This window comes from Bombina bombina, chromosome 2, assembly GCF_027579735.1.
Source record: "Bombina bombina isolate aBomBom1 chromosome 2, aBomBom1.pri, whole genome shotgun sequence".
Taxonomy (NCBI): domain Eukaryota; kingdom Metazoa; phylum Chordata; class Amphibia; order Anura; family Bombinatoridae; genus Bombina; species Bombina bombina.
The window spans coordinates 390,408,181-390,426,642 of NC_069500.1; the positions used below are offsets into that span (position 1 = coordinate 390,408,181).

Consider the following 18,462-nt stretch of genomic DNA (forward strand, 5'->3'; position numbering starts at 1 on the left):
TTATTTTGGATATTGTTTTTTTTTATGTAGCTTTTTATTTTTTGTAATTTTTTATCGATTATTTTTTTTTTTTAGTTTAAGCTTAGGTTTTAATTATGTTTTACATGTTGTTTATTTTTTTTTTAAGGTAGTTTAATTTATGTGAATTTAAATTGGGGTTAAGTTAGGTGTGTTAGGTTAGGGGGTTTAAGATATTAGTTTAATACTTTGCGATGTTGGGGGATGGCGTTTTAGGGGTTAATAGTTTCACTTAGTGTTTGCAATGTGGGGGATGGTGGTTTAGGGGTTAATATGTTATTTAGTGTTTGCTATGTCGGGGGAAGGCGGTTTAGGGGTTAATAACTTTAATTAGTGTTTGGAATGTGGGGGGATGGCGATTTAGGGGTTTTGAATGGCGTTTTGACGTGTCGGTTTATTAATTTCTTTCGGTTTTGATTTTTACGTGTGAATTTAACATAAAAAATGAACTACTCTTTATTTTTAATTTACGCGTGGAATATACTGACGTAAGTTACTGACAACGCCAGAAATGTGTAGTTGCACACATTTCTGAACCTCGCCAGTTTTTCCTACTTACGCCGGTTTATTATATGGCAGCGTGTGTTATATGATTCACCTAGGGTTTCCACCTTGGCCATGTTTTCCTGGACACGTATGAGTTACACATGCTGCAGGGTGTGGTGTTGTATTCTATTACTGCACTATTGCTTGAGCAAAACTGTGTTTAACCCCTGCAAAACAACTAAACACAGTCAAAAGCAGGATATGAGCAGAGCTGCCCAATACTGATTGCTAATCCGGAGCTGATTTTAACCATGTGTCTAACACTTTTGCAGGGGTTCAAAATATAATTCTGTTAAAGGGACAATAACGTAAGAAATAAACTTTAAGGATTCAGGTGGAGCTTGTGATTTTAAACAACATTCCAATTTACTTCTATTATTTAGTTTTCTTATTTCTCTTGGTATCCTTTGTTGATAAGCATACACAGGTAGACTAAGCAGCAGCAATGCACTATTGGGAGCTAGCAACTGATTAGTGGCCGCACACATATGCCTGTTGTCATTGGCTTAGCTAGCTACCAGTCATTGCTGCTTCTTAAACAAAAGATAGCAGAGAATGAAGACATTTTGATAATAGAAGTACACTGGATGTGTTTACAATGGTATGTTGTATCTGAATTATGAAAGGAACATGTTGGGTTCCATGTCCCTTTAATCAATAGTTAATTATAAAGTGCTCTAGCACATTAGAGCATTATTGTTCCTTTATATGCCTACAATGTATTTATTTATAGTTAAAACAACAACTTGAATTTGGCCAGATTAAGGGCCAGATTACAAGTGGAGCGCTATTTAACGCACTCGTTTTTTGCGAGCGTCGGGTTGCACTCGTATTATGAGTTGAAAGTAAACTGTTTTTGCTTGCGCTAACCCGACATAAAAATATGAATATTTCACATGCTAATGTTCTTCACCTAGAAGAATATGTTTTATGTATTCATAAATACATAATACATATTTCTGATATTTTTTTGCACAAAAATATATTTATACCTATACAAGATTATACTGTATATAAGTGTGGATATACATAGATACTACATATATATATATATATATATATATATATATATATATATATATATATATATATATATACTTGATTATACTGTATATAAGTATGGCTATACACAGACACTGTATATATATATATATATATATATATATATATATATATATATATATATATATATATAGGAAATATCTATTTTGAAATACTTCGAACATATTCTGTGCAGAACATTGGAATGTAAAACATTTACAGTAAATACATAGTTAAACACTTTATTCAATATGAATATTGCATAATATGCTTATTCATATTTTCATCTACTTGACTGCAAAGGGCTCCAATGCACTTATATCTATGTCTATATATTTGTATATACACATATAAATACATAAATATATGTTTTGCGAAACAGTTCATCAGAGCTCTGAGGTTGTTCTAACCCAATTGCGCTCAAGCAATCGCGTTTCCTTCCATTACGAGCGGAAAAACCTGACACACATAAACAGCTGCGATAAACCCCTTTTCGCTCACATGCAACTGTTAGCACGCCACTTGTGATCTAGCCCGAAATAAATATGACTACTTAGAAACAAATATTCTACATGCTGCTGTGCAAAACATCTATTTCCAGGCATTTCCTTTCTATCCTAAGAATGATGGATACATAAAGGAGGAAGATGGCATACTTAGTTTGATGTATGAATGTATTAGAAAATGATGATGGATGACCCAGATTAAAACTGTACTCAGCTAAATGGAACAGTCATATTTTTTCAGGTTAATCTAACAGGAATTATATTAAGGAGACATAAAACACAAACTGAAAGTTTCATGGTTCAGATAAAAAGTGCAATTTTAAGAGACTTTTCCATTTTCTTATTTTGTCATATTTACTTTGTTCTCTGTATTCTTTGCTGAAAAACACATTTAGGTAGGCTCAGCAACAGCGATGTACTTCCACACATGCCTCTTGTCATTGCCTCAGCTTTTGTGTTAAGCTAGATCCCAGTAGCGCATTACTGTCCTGGGGCCCCATCCGATATGCAGCGTCGCCCGCGAAAGCCGGCGACGCTGAAATTTGCGCTGGTTTGGTATCCTATATACGGCGTAACCTAGAAGTTACGCCCATATATTTCTGCTGTCGCCCGTAGTTTTTTGGGCCATAGACAGGTATACCAAACCAGTGCAGTTTGGTATCCAATATACAGCGTAAGGACTCTTACTCCATTTTCACCTCGCCACAAAATGCAGCCGTAGTAAGCCTTACGCTGTCTATTGGAGCCCCGTAACTCCCTAAACTACATGCTGAATAAAACCTAACACCTAACGCATGCGCAATGACTATCTACCTGTCAACCGCAAACTGCTAAATAAAACCTAACACCTAACGCATGCGCAATGTCTATCTACCTGTCAACCGCGATCCCTCGCCGCAATCCCTAATAAAGTATTTAACCCCTAAACCGCCGCACACGGACCCCGCCGCCACCTACAATAAAAGTATAACCCCCTAATGTGATCCCCCTACACCGGCGCAAGCTACATTACATACCCCCTAAAGTGAGCCCCTTACACCGCCGCCATCTATCTCACCTACCCCCTAAAGTGAGCCCCTACACCGCCGCCATCTATCTTACCTACCCCCTAAAGTGAGCCCCCTACCCCGACGCCATCTATCTTACCTACCCCTAAAGTGAGCCCCCTACCCCGCCGCCATCTATCTTACCTACCCCCTAAAGTGAGCCCCTACCCCGCCGCCTTCTATTTTAAAAATATTAACCCCTAATTTAATCCCCCTACACCACCGCCATCTATATTAACTATATTAACCCTAATTATATTAGGGTTAATATAGTTAATATAGTTATTTTATTATATATATTAACTATATTAACCCTAATTATATTAGGGTTAATATAGTTAATATCGTTATTATATTATATATATATTAAGTATAATAACCCTATCTAACTCTAACATCCCTAACTAAATTCTTATTAAAATAAATCTAATTAATATTAATATTATTAATTAAAATATTCCTATTTAAATCTAAATACCTATAAAATAAAACCTAAGATAGCTACAATATAATTAATAATTACATTGTAGCTATTTTAGGGTTTATATTTATTTTACAGGTAACTTGGTATTTATTTTAACTAGGTACAATAGCTATTAAATAGTTAATAACTATTTAATAGCTACCTAGTTAAAATAATTACCAATTCACCTGTAAAATAAATCCTAACCTAAGTTACAAATACACCTACACTATCACTAAATTAAATAAACTACAAATATCTAAACTAAAATACAATAAAATAATCTAAACTAAATTACAAAAACAAACAAACACTAAATTACAAAAAAATAAAAAAAAGATTACAAGATTTTTAAGCTAATTACACCTATTCTAAGCCCCCTAATAAAATAATAAAGCCCCCCAAAATAAAAAAAATGTCCCTACCCTATTCTAAATTTAAAAAGTTCAAAGCTCTTTTACCTTACCAGCCCTTAAAAGGGCCTTTTGCGGGGCATGCCCCAAAGAATTCTGCTCTTTTGCCTGTAAAAGAAAAACACAATACCACCCCCCAACATTACAACCCACCACCCACATACCCCTATTCTTAATCCACCCAAACCCCCCTTAAAAAAATCTAACACTACCCCACTGAAGATCTCCCTACCGTGTCTTCACCCAGCCAATCAGCCAATCGGATTGGACTTGAATCTGATTGGCTGATTCAATCAGCCAATCAGATTTTTCTACCTTAATTCCGATAGGCTGATTGAATCCTATCAGCCAATCGGAATTCGACGGACGCCATCTGGGATGACGTCATTTAAAGGTACCTCATTCATCGGGAAGTCGTCGTGCAGGATGGAAGCTCCGCGGCGGAGGAGCGAAGAAAGAAAATTGAAGATGCTGCTTTGCTTGAAGACATCGCCGAATGGAAGAAGACATCGCCGGATGGAAGAAGACTTCACTGCCGCTTGATTGAAGACATCGCCCGTATGGAAGAAGACTTCACTGCCGCTTGATTGGACATCGCCCGGATCGGATGAAGAGTTCGGCCCGCCTGGGTGAAGACATGGTAGGGAGATCTTCAAGGGTGTAGTGTTAGGTTTTTTTAAGGGGGGTTTGGGTGGGTTTAGAATAGGGGTATGGTATTGTGTTTTTCTTTTACTGGCAAAAGAGCAGAATTCTTTGGGGCATGCCCCGCAAAAGGCCCTTTTAAGGGCTGGTAAGGTAAAAGAGCTTTGAACTTTTTTAATTTAGAATAGGGTAGGGAAATTTTTTTATTTTGGGGGGCTTTATTATTTTATTAGGGGGCTTAGAATAGGTGTAATTAGCTTAAAAATCTTGTAATCTTTTTTTTATTTTTTGTAATTTAGTGTTTGTTTTTTTTGTAATTTAGTTTAGATTATTTTATTGTATTTTAGTTTAGATATTTGTAGTTTATTTAATTTAGTGATAGTATTAGGTGTATTTGTAACTTAGGTTAGGATTTATTTTACAGGTAAATTGGTAATTATTTTAACTAGGTAGCTATTAAATAGTTATTAACTATTTAATAGCTATTGTGCCTAGTTAAAATAAATATCAAGTTACCTGTAAAATAAATATAAACCCTAAAATAGCTACAATGTAATTATTAATTATATTGTAGCTATCTTAGGGTTTATTTTATAGGTAAGTATTTAGATTTAAATAGGAATATTTTAATTAATAATATTAATATTAATTAGATTTATTTTAATAAGAATTTAGTTAGGGATGTTAGAGCTAGATAGGGTTATTATACTTATTATTATTATTATACTTAATATATATATAATATAATAACGATATTAACTATATTAACCCTAATATAATTAGGGTTAATATAGTTAATATATATAATATAATAACTATATTAACTATATTAACCCTAATATAATTAGGGTTAATATAGCTGGCGGCGGTGTAGGGGGATTAAATTAGGGGTTAATATTTTTAAAATAGAAGGCGGCGGGGTAGGGGCTCACTTTAGGGGGTAGGTAAGATAGATGGTGGCGGGTTAGGGGCTCGCTTTAGGGGGTAGGTAAGATAGATGGTGGCGGGGTAGGGGCTCACTTTAGGGGGTATGTAAGATAGATGGCGGCGGGGTAGGTGCTCACTTTAGGGGGTAGGTGAGATAGATGGCGGCGGGGTAGGCGCTCACTTTAGGGGGTAGGTGAGATAGATGGCGGCGGGGTAGGGGCTCACTTTAGGGGGTTATAGATTTAATATAGCTGGCGGCGGGGTTAATACATTTTTACTGTTAGGATAGTGAGGGGGGATAGCGGATAGAGGGTTAGACGTGTCGGGCTATGTTAGGGAGGCGTGTTAGACAGTACGGGAGATTTAATACTTTAGTCAGGTTTTGTAGGTGCCGGCAGTTTCTAAAGTGCCGTAATTCACTGGCGACATCGCTGGTTTGTGAGACTTACGGCACTTTAGCCTCTGACGGCGCCGTATATAGGATAGCTCAAGTTGCGAGCTGAAACTGCGGGCGGCAGGGGTTCCCTCGCTTGCGACGCAAAATACGATCTTTATCGGATCGCGCCCCTGGAGCGGACTTTATATGTTTAACCTCTTTGCAAGGATTAAACACATAGATAAATGCTATCAAGAGTGTGAAAATAAAATAGTATAAGATTAACTTTCTTTTTTCACATTTAAGTCTCTTTAAGTCACTGTGTAAGCAAATATAATTAAAAGGACTGTGGTTATAAAATAGTGTAAGTTGTATTAGTATATTTATTAGATAAATAGTGCGAGCTTGCAAGGCTGATTTCTTGGTGCATAGAATGCAAATGTTCTCTTTTTTCAGGTTGTCCTTTTTTTGTTGTAACATAGAATCATTGCCCATTTTTACTGTCTGTCAGGGGGATCTTTATTATGTAATCTCATATACTCATATTTATTAATCATACTAGGACATGGAATCAGTAAACTTGTATACTAGGGCCTGAAAACCTTGCAGATGTATAGTCTCTTAGCTATTAAATGTATCACATCTCCACTGACTTGGCACTACCCTTACTCTTTATCTCTTACATTTTGAATATTAGATTACCTGCACTTTCTTATCCTAAAAAGCTACAAATTATTAACATTTGTATTTTGTTTGTCTTTTCCCCCTGCATAGCTCTCTGACTCCCACAAGGCGGCGCTGTCCTCCATCAGTTATGTCGGCTGCTCCCTCTCCATTTTCTGCTTGGCAATTACACTGGTCACATTTGCTATACTGTCGTAAGTAATTTTTCACATTTTATTATATTTTTTCTTCTGCTCCCTGCTGAGCAAATATTACCTTTAAAGGCTATCTGCGATTTATGTGCATTTTCATTAAGGACAACCTGTGCATGCTATCTTTGGGATTTTCTCAATCATAAACACAATTAATTCTCCCAAACCCTTTAATTAGATTTTTCCTATATATTTGTAACAGCTGAATGGTTTTGGTCAAATTACTTTAATTTCCTGATCGGAGGAGGTTTAAATTTGCTTTCAAGACATGTTCTAGAGCTGTTTTTTATCATCAGCATTCTGATGCTTTAGTGAGAGAATACACAGCTAACAAGTACGTCGCTTTGCTGCAGAATGTCTTGCAATGCATTGCAGAACAGAAATATGAGCTGGAAATATGTTTATTATGAAGTATAATGTTCTACAAAGTCTATAAATAAAGAAATATATACTGTAAAATATCAATGTATTTAGACTCACAAAAGTATAGGTCTATAAAACACTAAATATAGTCTTAAAATTGTGATACTATGAGAATTCCATGTTCTATTAGATTATATATGTTGTATTTTAAAACTAATTATCTTATTATTGCAAGTGTTTCACCAAAAAGGGGTTTATAGCTGGTGTTTGCGTGCGTCAGGTTTAGTGCTCATTTACATGGTTAAAAGCAAACATGATTACGCTCACACTAGAATGCTCTGGTTAACTGTTTCGAAAAGTTGCACAAAACACATTGAAAACACATTACAAAATACAGTTAAAATCATAATAACACTGTCTGATAAAAAATATTTTAAAAAATATTGCTCAAAAAAATTATAAGGGCTCAAAGATATAAGGTGTCAGAAAAAAATGGACTGCTATGGGCTCTAACATAGATATATATATATATGTCTAAATATGCATGTATATATATATATATATATATATATATGTACATATGTATTTATATGTTTATATATGTATTAACAGACATATATACACATATAAACACATTGGAGACCTTTGCAGTCAAGTAGATGGAAACATACAAAATGTATTCAACATTCATATTTAATAAAGTGTTATTCTGTGTTTTTACTGTAAATATTTCACATTCCAATGTTCTGCACATAGCAGAATATGTTCTATGCCTATATTCCTAGTCTATATATATATATATATATATATATATATATATATATATATATATATATATATATATATATATATATATATATGCTATGTGATCTGAGGAGGACTGGGGTGATACCCCGAAAACGTCATCTCAATAAAATTTAACACTTAACACTGGTGAATGCTATCCTTTTGAACTGTTTTTTATATAGGTTTAGATATACAGTATATTGTACCAAAATGCCATTGGATATCAGATATATGTAGAAATATGCATTTATGAATAAATATAACATATTCTGCTATGTGAAGAATATTGGAATTTGAAATATTCATATTTTCATGTTGAGTTAGCGCACTTAAAATATGCGATCGGGTTTGCGCTCGATTAGGGTATTTTTTGCTCATTGACTTTTATAGGGGAATACTTTATTGTGTGCATGCTAATCTAAGTTTGGCTTTCTATGCGCATTGAGTTAGCACGCGAGCAAAAACTGTTTACTTGCAACTTAATACGAGTGCTGCCCGACACAAAAACTTATTTCTAGCGGAGTTAGCGCATGAGCGAGAGCAACAAATACCGCTCCACTTGTAATTTCGGGCTAAATTGGCATTCTAAAGCAAAAGTAACTTTTTATTACTGACCCTAAAGGAAAGTCACACTTGCATTCTAACAAGCAACGGTCTATGAGCCAATCATAAGTGGCCGTCGGACATAACCACCAATCACTAATTGTTTTCTGCTCAGTGAGCTGCAACACTTGCAGCTACCCTGTGTGATTTACTTCTGTGTTTAACCCCTTTGTAGAATTAAACACAAAAGGTTGTTTTCAATCTTTCTCTTGTTTTCCGAGTATTTAATCTGAAAACAAAATGCACAGAATTAACAAAAAAATAAAATGGTGAATTTGTGGGTTTAGTAAATTACATCAGAGGTTGAAGGACCTTATGTTGATTGATTCCTTTTAATGGCGTGTAGGTGATGTGTGCAAATCAACCTGTTGTACTGTTAAGATACCCCGTATTGTCCCGAGTATAGGCCGCACTTTTTCCCCCAAATGTAAATCTTTAAATTAGGGATGCAGCCTATAATCAGATGCAGCCTGTAATCGAATATTATTTGCCGTTTTTGCAGCAGCGTGTGTGCTATGGATGGCTGGAGCGGAGCAGACAGGAGGGGGAGTAGGACGCAGCAGTGAGGAGCGTAACAATGGGAGCTGCTGTGGGCGTCTGGGGCTGGGCAGTAGGTGGACAGACTTGGATTTTCGCAAAAAAGGAAGAGGATCCTGGGTGTTAAAGTTAAAAGGTGAACTTTATTTATCTTCAGTAAAAACATCATATAGACCCAGGATCCTCTTCATTTTTTTGTTACTGGGACCGCTGTTTACATTTTCTGGAGGTTGGTTCCTGTTGTTAAATAGACCTATTGGCAGAAATGGATTGCTCCAAGGTGCGTGACTGGGACTATCAATTACGATGGCGTGGGAAGCAGAGGATTGGCACAAGGAGTAGCGGCGGTCTGTTCTTGAAAGTGGGGAGTATATACGGATAGAGAATGGCTCAGATGTGGAAGCCTCGGATGACAAGGTAGTTCCCCTAACTTGTAAATACATTCTCCCCAAACACTGAGTGCATAACCTGACTTACCCATCCTCACGGTCCTCAGTCAGCATAACCCTCCTGAGTTTAGGACTAAATAGAGACATTACTGTGAGCAGAGAGCATATGACAGATGTTTAAGCGTCAATTGGATCCGCTTTGCACATAAATAGACATTATAATTTATACATATACACTTTTAGTTTTTTTTTGGAGATGGCTCAAGCTGACAGTGGAGCCTGGTCATGGTGCCTGAAAAATGTTGCAGGGAGAGGAGGAGAAGTGTGGAGGTGAAAATTTAATTTTTTGTAAAATGGCACCAAACTTTAAGGGTGCGGCCTATACTCGGCACAATATGGTATATGTGTCTATTTAAGGGATTTGGGAGAAATATTGAGCATGTGTGTTTGTTGGATTATTAATTTGGCTACTTTTTATTAGTGTAAAATTGTTTAGCATTCTGTTTGGTGACTTTATCAAGTCCTTTCCGCTGTGGAATTCAGTAAGTGAAAAAGACCCCAGTAAATGTCGCTAAATTCTCCACGGTATTGAGAATTTTGTTTCTGGTCAAGCTTAGGAAGATTTTTCACTGAAACGATGATAAAAAACATAATGACAATAACAATGGAAATGGGTGAGATTGTGATTACATCATCTTTAAAAAGGGCTCATACGCAGCTGTTAGAATTTCAATAATTATCAAATTATAGATTGTGATCACTCTGATAGTGAGCTTGGATCAGCAATGCAAGTAGTACATTCCCTGATGATTCAGAGTATATAATTTTTGCATTAAAATGTTATTTAAAACTTAAAAGATGATATAAATATATGTAATAGCACAAAACTAACATTTTCATAAGAGATCCTCCGTCTACTCTTTCTCTCATTTGATAAATGCCATTTGCCAGGGAGGATAAACTGTAGTCCGTGAGTTGGCAGAATCGTTGTTGGCTGGCAGTAAGATAAACAGCGGTGTCCTAATGGGTGTGTACAATCTGACATCTAAAGTGACAACTTTTAAATCAGACACTGCAAATGTAAGTTGTTTGGTTCACTGATGTCAAACAGCGTCACAAGGACTTCCAGTGATTTTACCTATGTATATATTTACACAGTGCCTCCCAATCTCACCTACAGTAATCTGCTGTCATAAAAGATATATATATATATATATATATATATATATATATATATATATATAAATATATAGGAAAGGTTGTTCCAACTTCCAATATATACACTTTACTTCTCAGTGAAAACAGCTTCACGTTCTTGAGGATAACAGAGCACAGAGTAGACAATACATTAAAAGAGTTTATGACAAGCCACATATCACCATTAAATCTCCAATTTATATACAGTGATTTTTACTCGCTAGAATGAGACAGAAGGAGAATTGTTCTACTGAGACAGCTGAAGGAAGAGCTGAGATTTAATATTCCCCACGCAGGCAGATCTCAGTGAATCAGTACATTGTGCCGGCTGAAAAAATGGAAACTGTTGATGCAAGAAAACCTCCAGCATTTCAGATTAATCTGCGGACATTTAACAATTTTAGCAGAAGCTTTTTGACCCGCTGGACTTTTGAAAGTCTAGATAAATTGTTTATGAATACAATCTGTGCCATGCAGTAGCCGTGCTGTAGTGAAATAGTTTCATTAATACTTTTTTTTTTTACTGTAGGCAATGGAACTGTTAGTGCATAACAAAAGGACAGTTCACCTTTGCTTTAAATCTGTGGCTGCTAGACAAGGCTGCAGCACGTCTCATATTGCTGCATCGCTGTCCTCCCCAGCAGCCAAGGAATAAATCAAATGCATAAAATGGCTATTTGCATATCCGGTGACATCAAGTGCTGTCATATAAGGACATTTGTTGCAGTACACAAAGTGGTTACACCTTGTTTTTAATCACATGTGATATTGTGGCAAATATTATGTTTTTAACATTATCTTTAACAGTTTATGTAAAGTCCACCTTACTTTAAAGTTGTATAGGAAGACATTTAAGGAACATTTGTAAGAGCTTGTTACTTTTACATTATGGACCTTAGATATGTTTTTAACACGCACAAAGGGGATAAACTCAGGAGAATGGTTAATTTTAAATTGACATAAAATTGCTTTAATATCTATCTATGTATTTAACTTCTGCAAAGTCATCGTCATAGCTTATCTAGGTATGCTTTTCATAAAGGATACCAAAAGAACCAAGTAAATTTAATAATAGAAATAAATTGAAAAATCTTTTAAAATGATATGCTCTCTCATGGAAGTTTAATTTTACTTTCATTCACCTTTAAGTCTGTGTAACTGAAGGACCTGATTGGGTAATAAACTGTAGCCTGATCAGAAGCTGCTCCTCGCACACACGGGAGTTTACATGTTTGTTTAACCCCTTTACATGTATGCTCATACACAACATCTGATGCTTAAATATTCCCATTATTGTATAACGTGATAACTATGTAATTAATAGAAGACAGATTGTGTCACTCTGTCTCATAATGTGGCTGCACAGCTCTGATGGAAACAATGGCAGCTTGTAAGCTGACTGATAACAGTCAATTGTATTACCAAGGAGAGATGCCTGCAGTGTTTCACTAAGCACAGGATGAAATGATTCGATTTACCTGGGGTTTGCTAAACACAAATATTGCTTGAGATGCTTTTGCATACGTTTGTATATCTTTGTGTACTACCTGTGTGTGGTGAGTATAGCCAGCCATAATGTATTTGGTTTCATTTTTTCACACAGGTGCCCAATCTTTTCCACATTGGAATATTTTTTTTAATTTACAGAAGCAGTGAGCACATTTTATTATTTAGAATTCTACTATTTAAAAACAAAAAAATGCTTTAGCAAGATTTATAGCTTTGCTATACCCACAGGCTCAAATACATTTGTATTGGAGCCCCTATACACTACATTAATAAGGCAGTTACCGAGAACAGAAGAGAGGTTTTCCACTAATTCATCTGGTGCTGCAGTAATGAATCATACGGATAAACTCTGTGACGTCTCTCCCAACATCTCCCAGAAGTCACGGGCGGAACTACCATTGGTGCAGTAGGTGCAGTGGCACCAGGGCCCATATCAGCCAGTTTATACATAGGCTAGTGCAGAATGTGTACAATCCTAATGCAGGAGAACCTTTTATTAGTGCAGTTTGCAGGTCCTTCTATCTATTCTCAAAATCATTATACAGAGCAGCATGCTATTGCTTACTACTGACTTACCATTGGGGGGCCCCAAAAAAAATATCGCACCAGGGCGAGTATTTCCACTACTGCCAGAAGTCATTTGAGAATAGGAGACTAAAGCTAAATGATGAAAACTTGTGGGCAAAGTCACTTATGTTTTGTGATTGGATCTAGGACCGGCAGGAGTAGGGGCAGTAGTGTGCAGTGGGAATAGCTGGGTATGCAATGGGGATGATTCATCAAACTGTGGATTGGATCAAGGATGCTATTTGTGATGCCTGGTTTAACTTTGTAAACCAGGACATTTATGTGAAAGGGAAATCTATTGGAGATGTAGTGGGATAAAGCTCCAAAACCATGAAAATCACACAGTATCTGAGGTGGCTGGGAGCTCTGTTGTGAGCTAAACATCATGAAAGGTAGGTGAGTAGTGTGTAATCATAGCCAAGTGCTTCACTATCAGATCACACAAGTGTTCTCAAAATGTCTTGCTACTGTACAGTATATCTGCATGCTTCATACACAAAGTGTAGGACCAGACAAAAAACAAAAAGAAGACACCTGAGTGCCTCTTTGTTGTGACCTCACAATCTAACTTTGAAGAGCCCTTTTCCAATAGAAACAAGTTTTTAATATATTATAAATAGTATTTTCTGATTTAATATGTGATGTAATATTTCTAAAGGACAATAAAGTTTATTTTTAATGGATTTTACTGTCCTGAATACAACTATTTTTTTCATGTTTGTGGAAACATGTCCCTGTCCACCAGTACATCTACAGAGCAACCTGTTCACATGGATGAGTTGTGTTCAGATAAGCATTTGCTGTTACCTTTAAATATCATTTTAAATAACTTTATCACAACCTTTTTCTTGCAGAAAATAATTTACAAATTTATTCAATATGCTTGACATTTTTTTTAGTTTAATATTACTATTTATCTACACAGTATTCTGCAATAGAACAATACATCCATTAAAACAATGAGTAGTTCAGTAAATATAATGTTACAACTAGGGGCAAGATTTGAACAGCCAATAGGATTTCAGTAGCTCTCATTCTATTGGCTGATTTGAATTTGAAGAATCAAATCAGCCAATAGGAATGCAAGGGACGCCATTTTTAAACGCGTACCTTGAATTCACTATTCAGTGTACAGCGGTAATCGTACAAAGAGAATCCTCCATGCTCCAGGGCTCTGTGGTCACCCGGTCCTGCTTCACGCTCATCTCAGCTCCGCACCGGCTTGGTCCTGGATGAAGAAGGAAGAGGTCCCTGCTTGGAAGAAGATGTTGGCCGATTGGAAGAAGACTTCACCGTCTGGAACACGACCTTCTCCACCGGACTTTAGTGAATGGTGAGTACCTATTTGGGGGGTTAGACTTAGGTTTTTTTTGTTTTTTTTTAGATTAGGGATTTCTGGGCACTCTTAAAAGAGCTAAGAGCTGAATGCCCTTTTAAGGGCAATGCCCATACAAATGGGTAATATAGGATTTTTTAGTGTTAGTTTTTTTTATTTTGGGGAGTTTGGTGGGTGGGGAGTTTTACTGTTAGAGGGGGGACTTAGTATTTTTTTAAGGAAAAGAGCTGTTTAACTTAGGGCAATGCCCTTGCAAAAGGCCCCTTTAAGGGCTATTGGTAGTTTAGCATTAGATTATGGGTTTTTTTATTTTGGGGGGGCTTTTTACTTTCATAGGGATTAGGTTTAATTTTTTTATCTTTGATAATTTGGTTTATTATTTTATGTAATGTTAGACTTTTATTTTTTGTAAACTTAGATTAATTTAAATTTAGTTTTTTTAATTTTTAAGTAATGTTAGCTTCTTTATTTTAATTGTAACAGCATTTTTTAATTTAGGTAATTGGGGTTAATTTAGGGGGTGTTAGGTTAGGGGGCTTAGTAATTTAATTAGTTATTTGTGTTGTGGGGGGTTGGCGGATTAGGGGTTAATAGATTTATTAGGATTATTGCGTTGTGTGGGTTTGGCGGATTAGGGGTTAATAGTTTTATCAGGTTTGTTGCTATGTGGGTTAATGGTGGATTAGGGGTTAATATACTTTATTAGGTTTATTGCGATGTGGGTTAATGGGGGATTAGGGGTTCAAATATTTTATTAGGTTTATTGCGATGTGGGTTAATGGCGGATAAGGGGTTCATATATTTTATTAGGTTTATTGCGATGTGGGTTAATGGCGGATTAGGGGTTCAAATATTTTATTAGGTTTATTGCGATGTGGGTTAATGGCAGATTACGGGTTAATATACTTTATTAGGTTTATTGCGATGTGGGTTAATGGCGGATTAGGGGTAATTAGTTTTATTAGGAAGATTGCAATGTGTGTGAATGGCGGATTAGGGGTTAATAGTTTTATTAGGTAGATCACAATGTGTGTGAATGGCGGTTTAGGGGTTAATAATTTAATTAGGCATATTGCGTTGTGGGGGGTTGTCGGTTCAGGGGTTAATACTTTTATTATTAGTTCCGATGTGGGTTTGATGGTGGATATAGGGGTTTTTATGTGTCGGGTTTATTTTTGGGAGGTGGGTTAGACTTTTACGGGAGATTTGATAATTTTTTTTCTAGGCGCCGGCAGTTTCTAAAGTGCCGTAAGTCACTGGCGACTCCAGAAATTTGTATTTATGCTCATTTCTGGACATCGCTAGTTTATCTGACTTACGGCACTTAAACTTGAACATATGAACTGCCGACGGGGTTTATGTAATAAAATTACAAACCTTGCAAAAAATACTAACCTTGCTCATTGTTGACAGAACAAAAGTAAAAGCTAATCTTATCTGCATAAATGGGCTTAGTCTCATAGATACTCATAAGGTTGCCTAGGGACCTAGTTGTAAAGATGAGACTTATTCATTATTTATTGAGCATTACTCCCCTTATATTTTCCTGTTTTGTTAGTGGGTGTTCCTGCAATTATCCTTATTATCAGTTTTTTGTAGAGCGCCAACAGATTTCACAGTGCTAATAACATCAATAGCTGCTTGAAGTTCATAGTATATAAAATATCTCACACATCAAATATGAACCACTAGCAATGGAGCAAAGCCTATCAGTTTTATCTGGTAAAGTAGTCTGACTGTATAGAATAAATGGTGTCCAGGTGATCTCAGAGACAGTACAAAGGGGCCTCTTTTTCGAGCGTATGGTAGAGTGGTGTGTATTATAGCGAGATATTTATATTTTTAATCTTTTGTTCTGTCTTGAAGGTGTTTTTGTGATGTCAGTATCCTTCACAGTGGAACTCATTCTATGCCCATTAGTGTGAATAGTTACAAGATAGATGCTGCTCCATTGATTACTATGGAGAGTGATTTGCAACCTTTTTAAATTCTGCGAATTTCAAGTTGTGATGTTGCGGCATGTTTCAATTCAGAAGAGCTATATTTTAGGTAAAACAAAGCAAAAACAAACAAATAATAGAACCCCGTAGACTACTGCAGTGCTCAGTAGCTGACTTGGGTGCAAACCCCACCATTATTTCAGCCATGGCACCATCTCAGGGTCGGCAGGAGCATGAAGCAACGTTCCCATGCAAGAACATCAATGACCCAAGCACAAAATATATGTAATAGAAAAATGGTTAAACTAGGCAATAGTAAAAAACATGAAATGACGAATCATAGTTTGTTCATTACTAAACCATTAATAATTTGTCTCCAAAATCCTCCTTATGAAGATCCCATGGTTTGAGACTTGAGGATTTTTGGGACCTTGTACTTAACTGGAGCTTTAAATATATTACGGCTAGATTACGAGTTTTGCGCTAGAGGCTATGCGGTGCTAACAAGCAGTTTATGTTCACCGCTCACTTACAGAAAGCGCTGGTTTTACGGGTTTTTAATAACCCGGCGTTAACCGCAAAAAAGTGAGCGTAGAGCAAAATTTTGCTCCACATCTCACCTCAATACCAGCACTGCTTACGTTAGCGGTGAGCTGGCTAAACGTGCTTGTGCACAATTTCCCCTTAGGAATCAATGGGGGAGAGCCGGCTGAAAAAAAACCTAACACCTGCAAAAAAGCAGCGTTTAGCTCCTAACGCAGCCCCATTGATTCCTATGGGGAAAATACATTTATGTCTACAATTAACACCCTAACATGAACCACGAGTCTAAACACCCCTAATCTTACACTTATTAACCCCTAATCTGCCGCCCCTGACATCGCTGACACCTGCATCCATCCGGCACAGAGCGGGTCCATCTTCAAGACATCCGATGCAAAGCATCCTCTTCATCCGACGGCTCTTCTGGAATGAAGGTTCCTTTAAATGACGTCATCCAAGATGGTGTCCCTTCAATTCTGATTGGTCTGATAGAAATCTATCAGCCAAACGGAATTAAGGTAGAAAAAATCTTATTGGCTGATGCAATCAGCCAATAGGATTGAGCTGGCATTCTATTGGCTGATTGGAACAGCCAGTAGAATGCAAGCTCAATCCTATTGGCTGATTGCATCAGCCAATAGGATTTTTTCTACCTTAATTCCGATTGACAGCCAATCGGAATTGAAGGGACGGCATCTTGGATTATGTCATTTAAAGGAACCTTCATTCGAGAAGAGCCGTCGGATGAAGAGGATGCTCCATGTCGGATGTCTTGAAGATGGACCCGCTCCGCACCGGATGGATGAAGATAGAAGATACCGTCTGGATGAAGACTTCTGCCCGTCTGGAGGACCACTTTGTCCGGCTTGGATGAAGACTTCTCCCGGCTTCGTTGAAGACTTCGGCCCAGTTGGGTGAAGACGTCTCCCTGTAAGGTGATCTTCAAGGGGCTAGTGTTAGTTTTTTTAAGGGGGGATTGGGTGGGTTTTAGAGTAGGGTTGGTTGTGTGGGTGGTGGGTTTTAATGTTGGGGGGGTGATTTTAACTTTTTTTTTACAGGTAAAAGAGCTGATTACTTTGGGGCAATGCCCCGCAAAAGGCCCTTTTAAGAGCTATTTGTAATTTAGTGTAGGGTAGGACTTTTTTATTTTGGGGGGGCTTTTTTATTTTTTTAGGGGGATTAGATTAGGTGTAATTAGTTTAAAATTCTTGTAATTTGTTTATTATTTTCTGTAAAAAAATGGGTTTTTTATTTGTACTTTAGATAATTTAATTTAATTTATGGAATTGATTTAATTATAGTGTAGTGTTAGGTGTAATTATAACTTAGGTTAGGTTTTATTTTACAGGTACTTTTGTATTTATTTTAGCTAGGTAGCTATTAAATAGTTAATAACTATTTAATAACTATTCTACCTAGTTAAAAAAAATACAAACTTGCCTGTAAAATAAAAATAAACCCTAAGCTAGCTACAATGTAATTATTAGTTATACAGTATTGTAGCTATCTTAGGGTTTATTTTATAGGTAAGTATTTAGTTTTAAATAGGAATAATGTAGTTAATGATAGTTATTTTATTTAGATTTATTTAAATTATATTTAAGTTAGGGGGGTTAGGGTTAGTGTTAGACTTGGATTTAGGGGTTAATAACTTTAATATAGTGGCGGTGACGTTGGGGGCGGCAGATTAGGGGTTAATAAATATAGGTTTATTTTAGGGTTTGCGATGTGGGGGGGCCTTGGTTTAGGGGTTAATAGGTAGTTTATGGGTGTTAGTGTTCTTTTTAGCACTTTAGTTAAGAGTTTTATGCTACGGCGTTGCAGTGTAAAACTCTTAAC

At 36.4% G+C, this 18,462-nt stretch overlaps 1 protein-coding gene across 1 annotated transcript in view; it reads left to right on the forward strand.

The window, feature by feature from the left end:
• ADGRD1 (adhesion G protein-coupled receptor D1) overlaps positions 1-18,462 on the forward strand; it is a 1,140,767-nt gene that overhangs the window by 785,882 nt on the left and 336,423 nt on the right. The window contains exon 17 of the mRNA XM_053701862.1: positions 6,753-6,856. Coding sequence (XP_053557837.1) covers positions 6,753-6,856 — 104 coding nt within the window. The remainder of the gene's footprint in view (positions 1-6,752; positions 6,857-18,462) is intronic.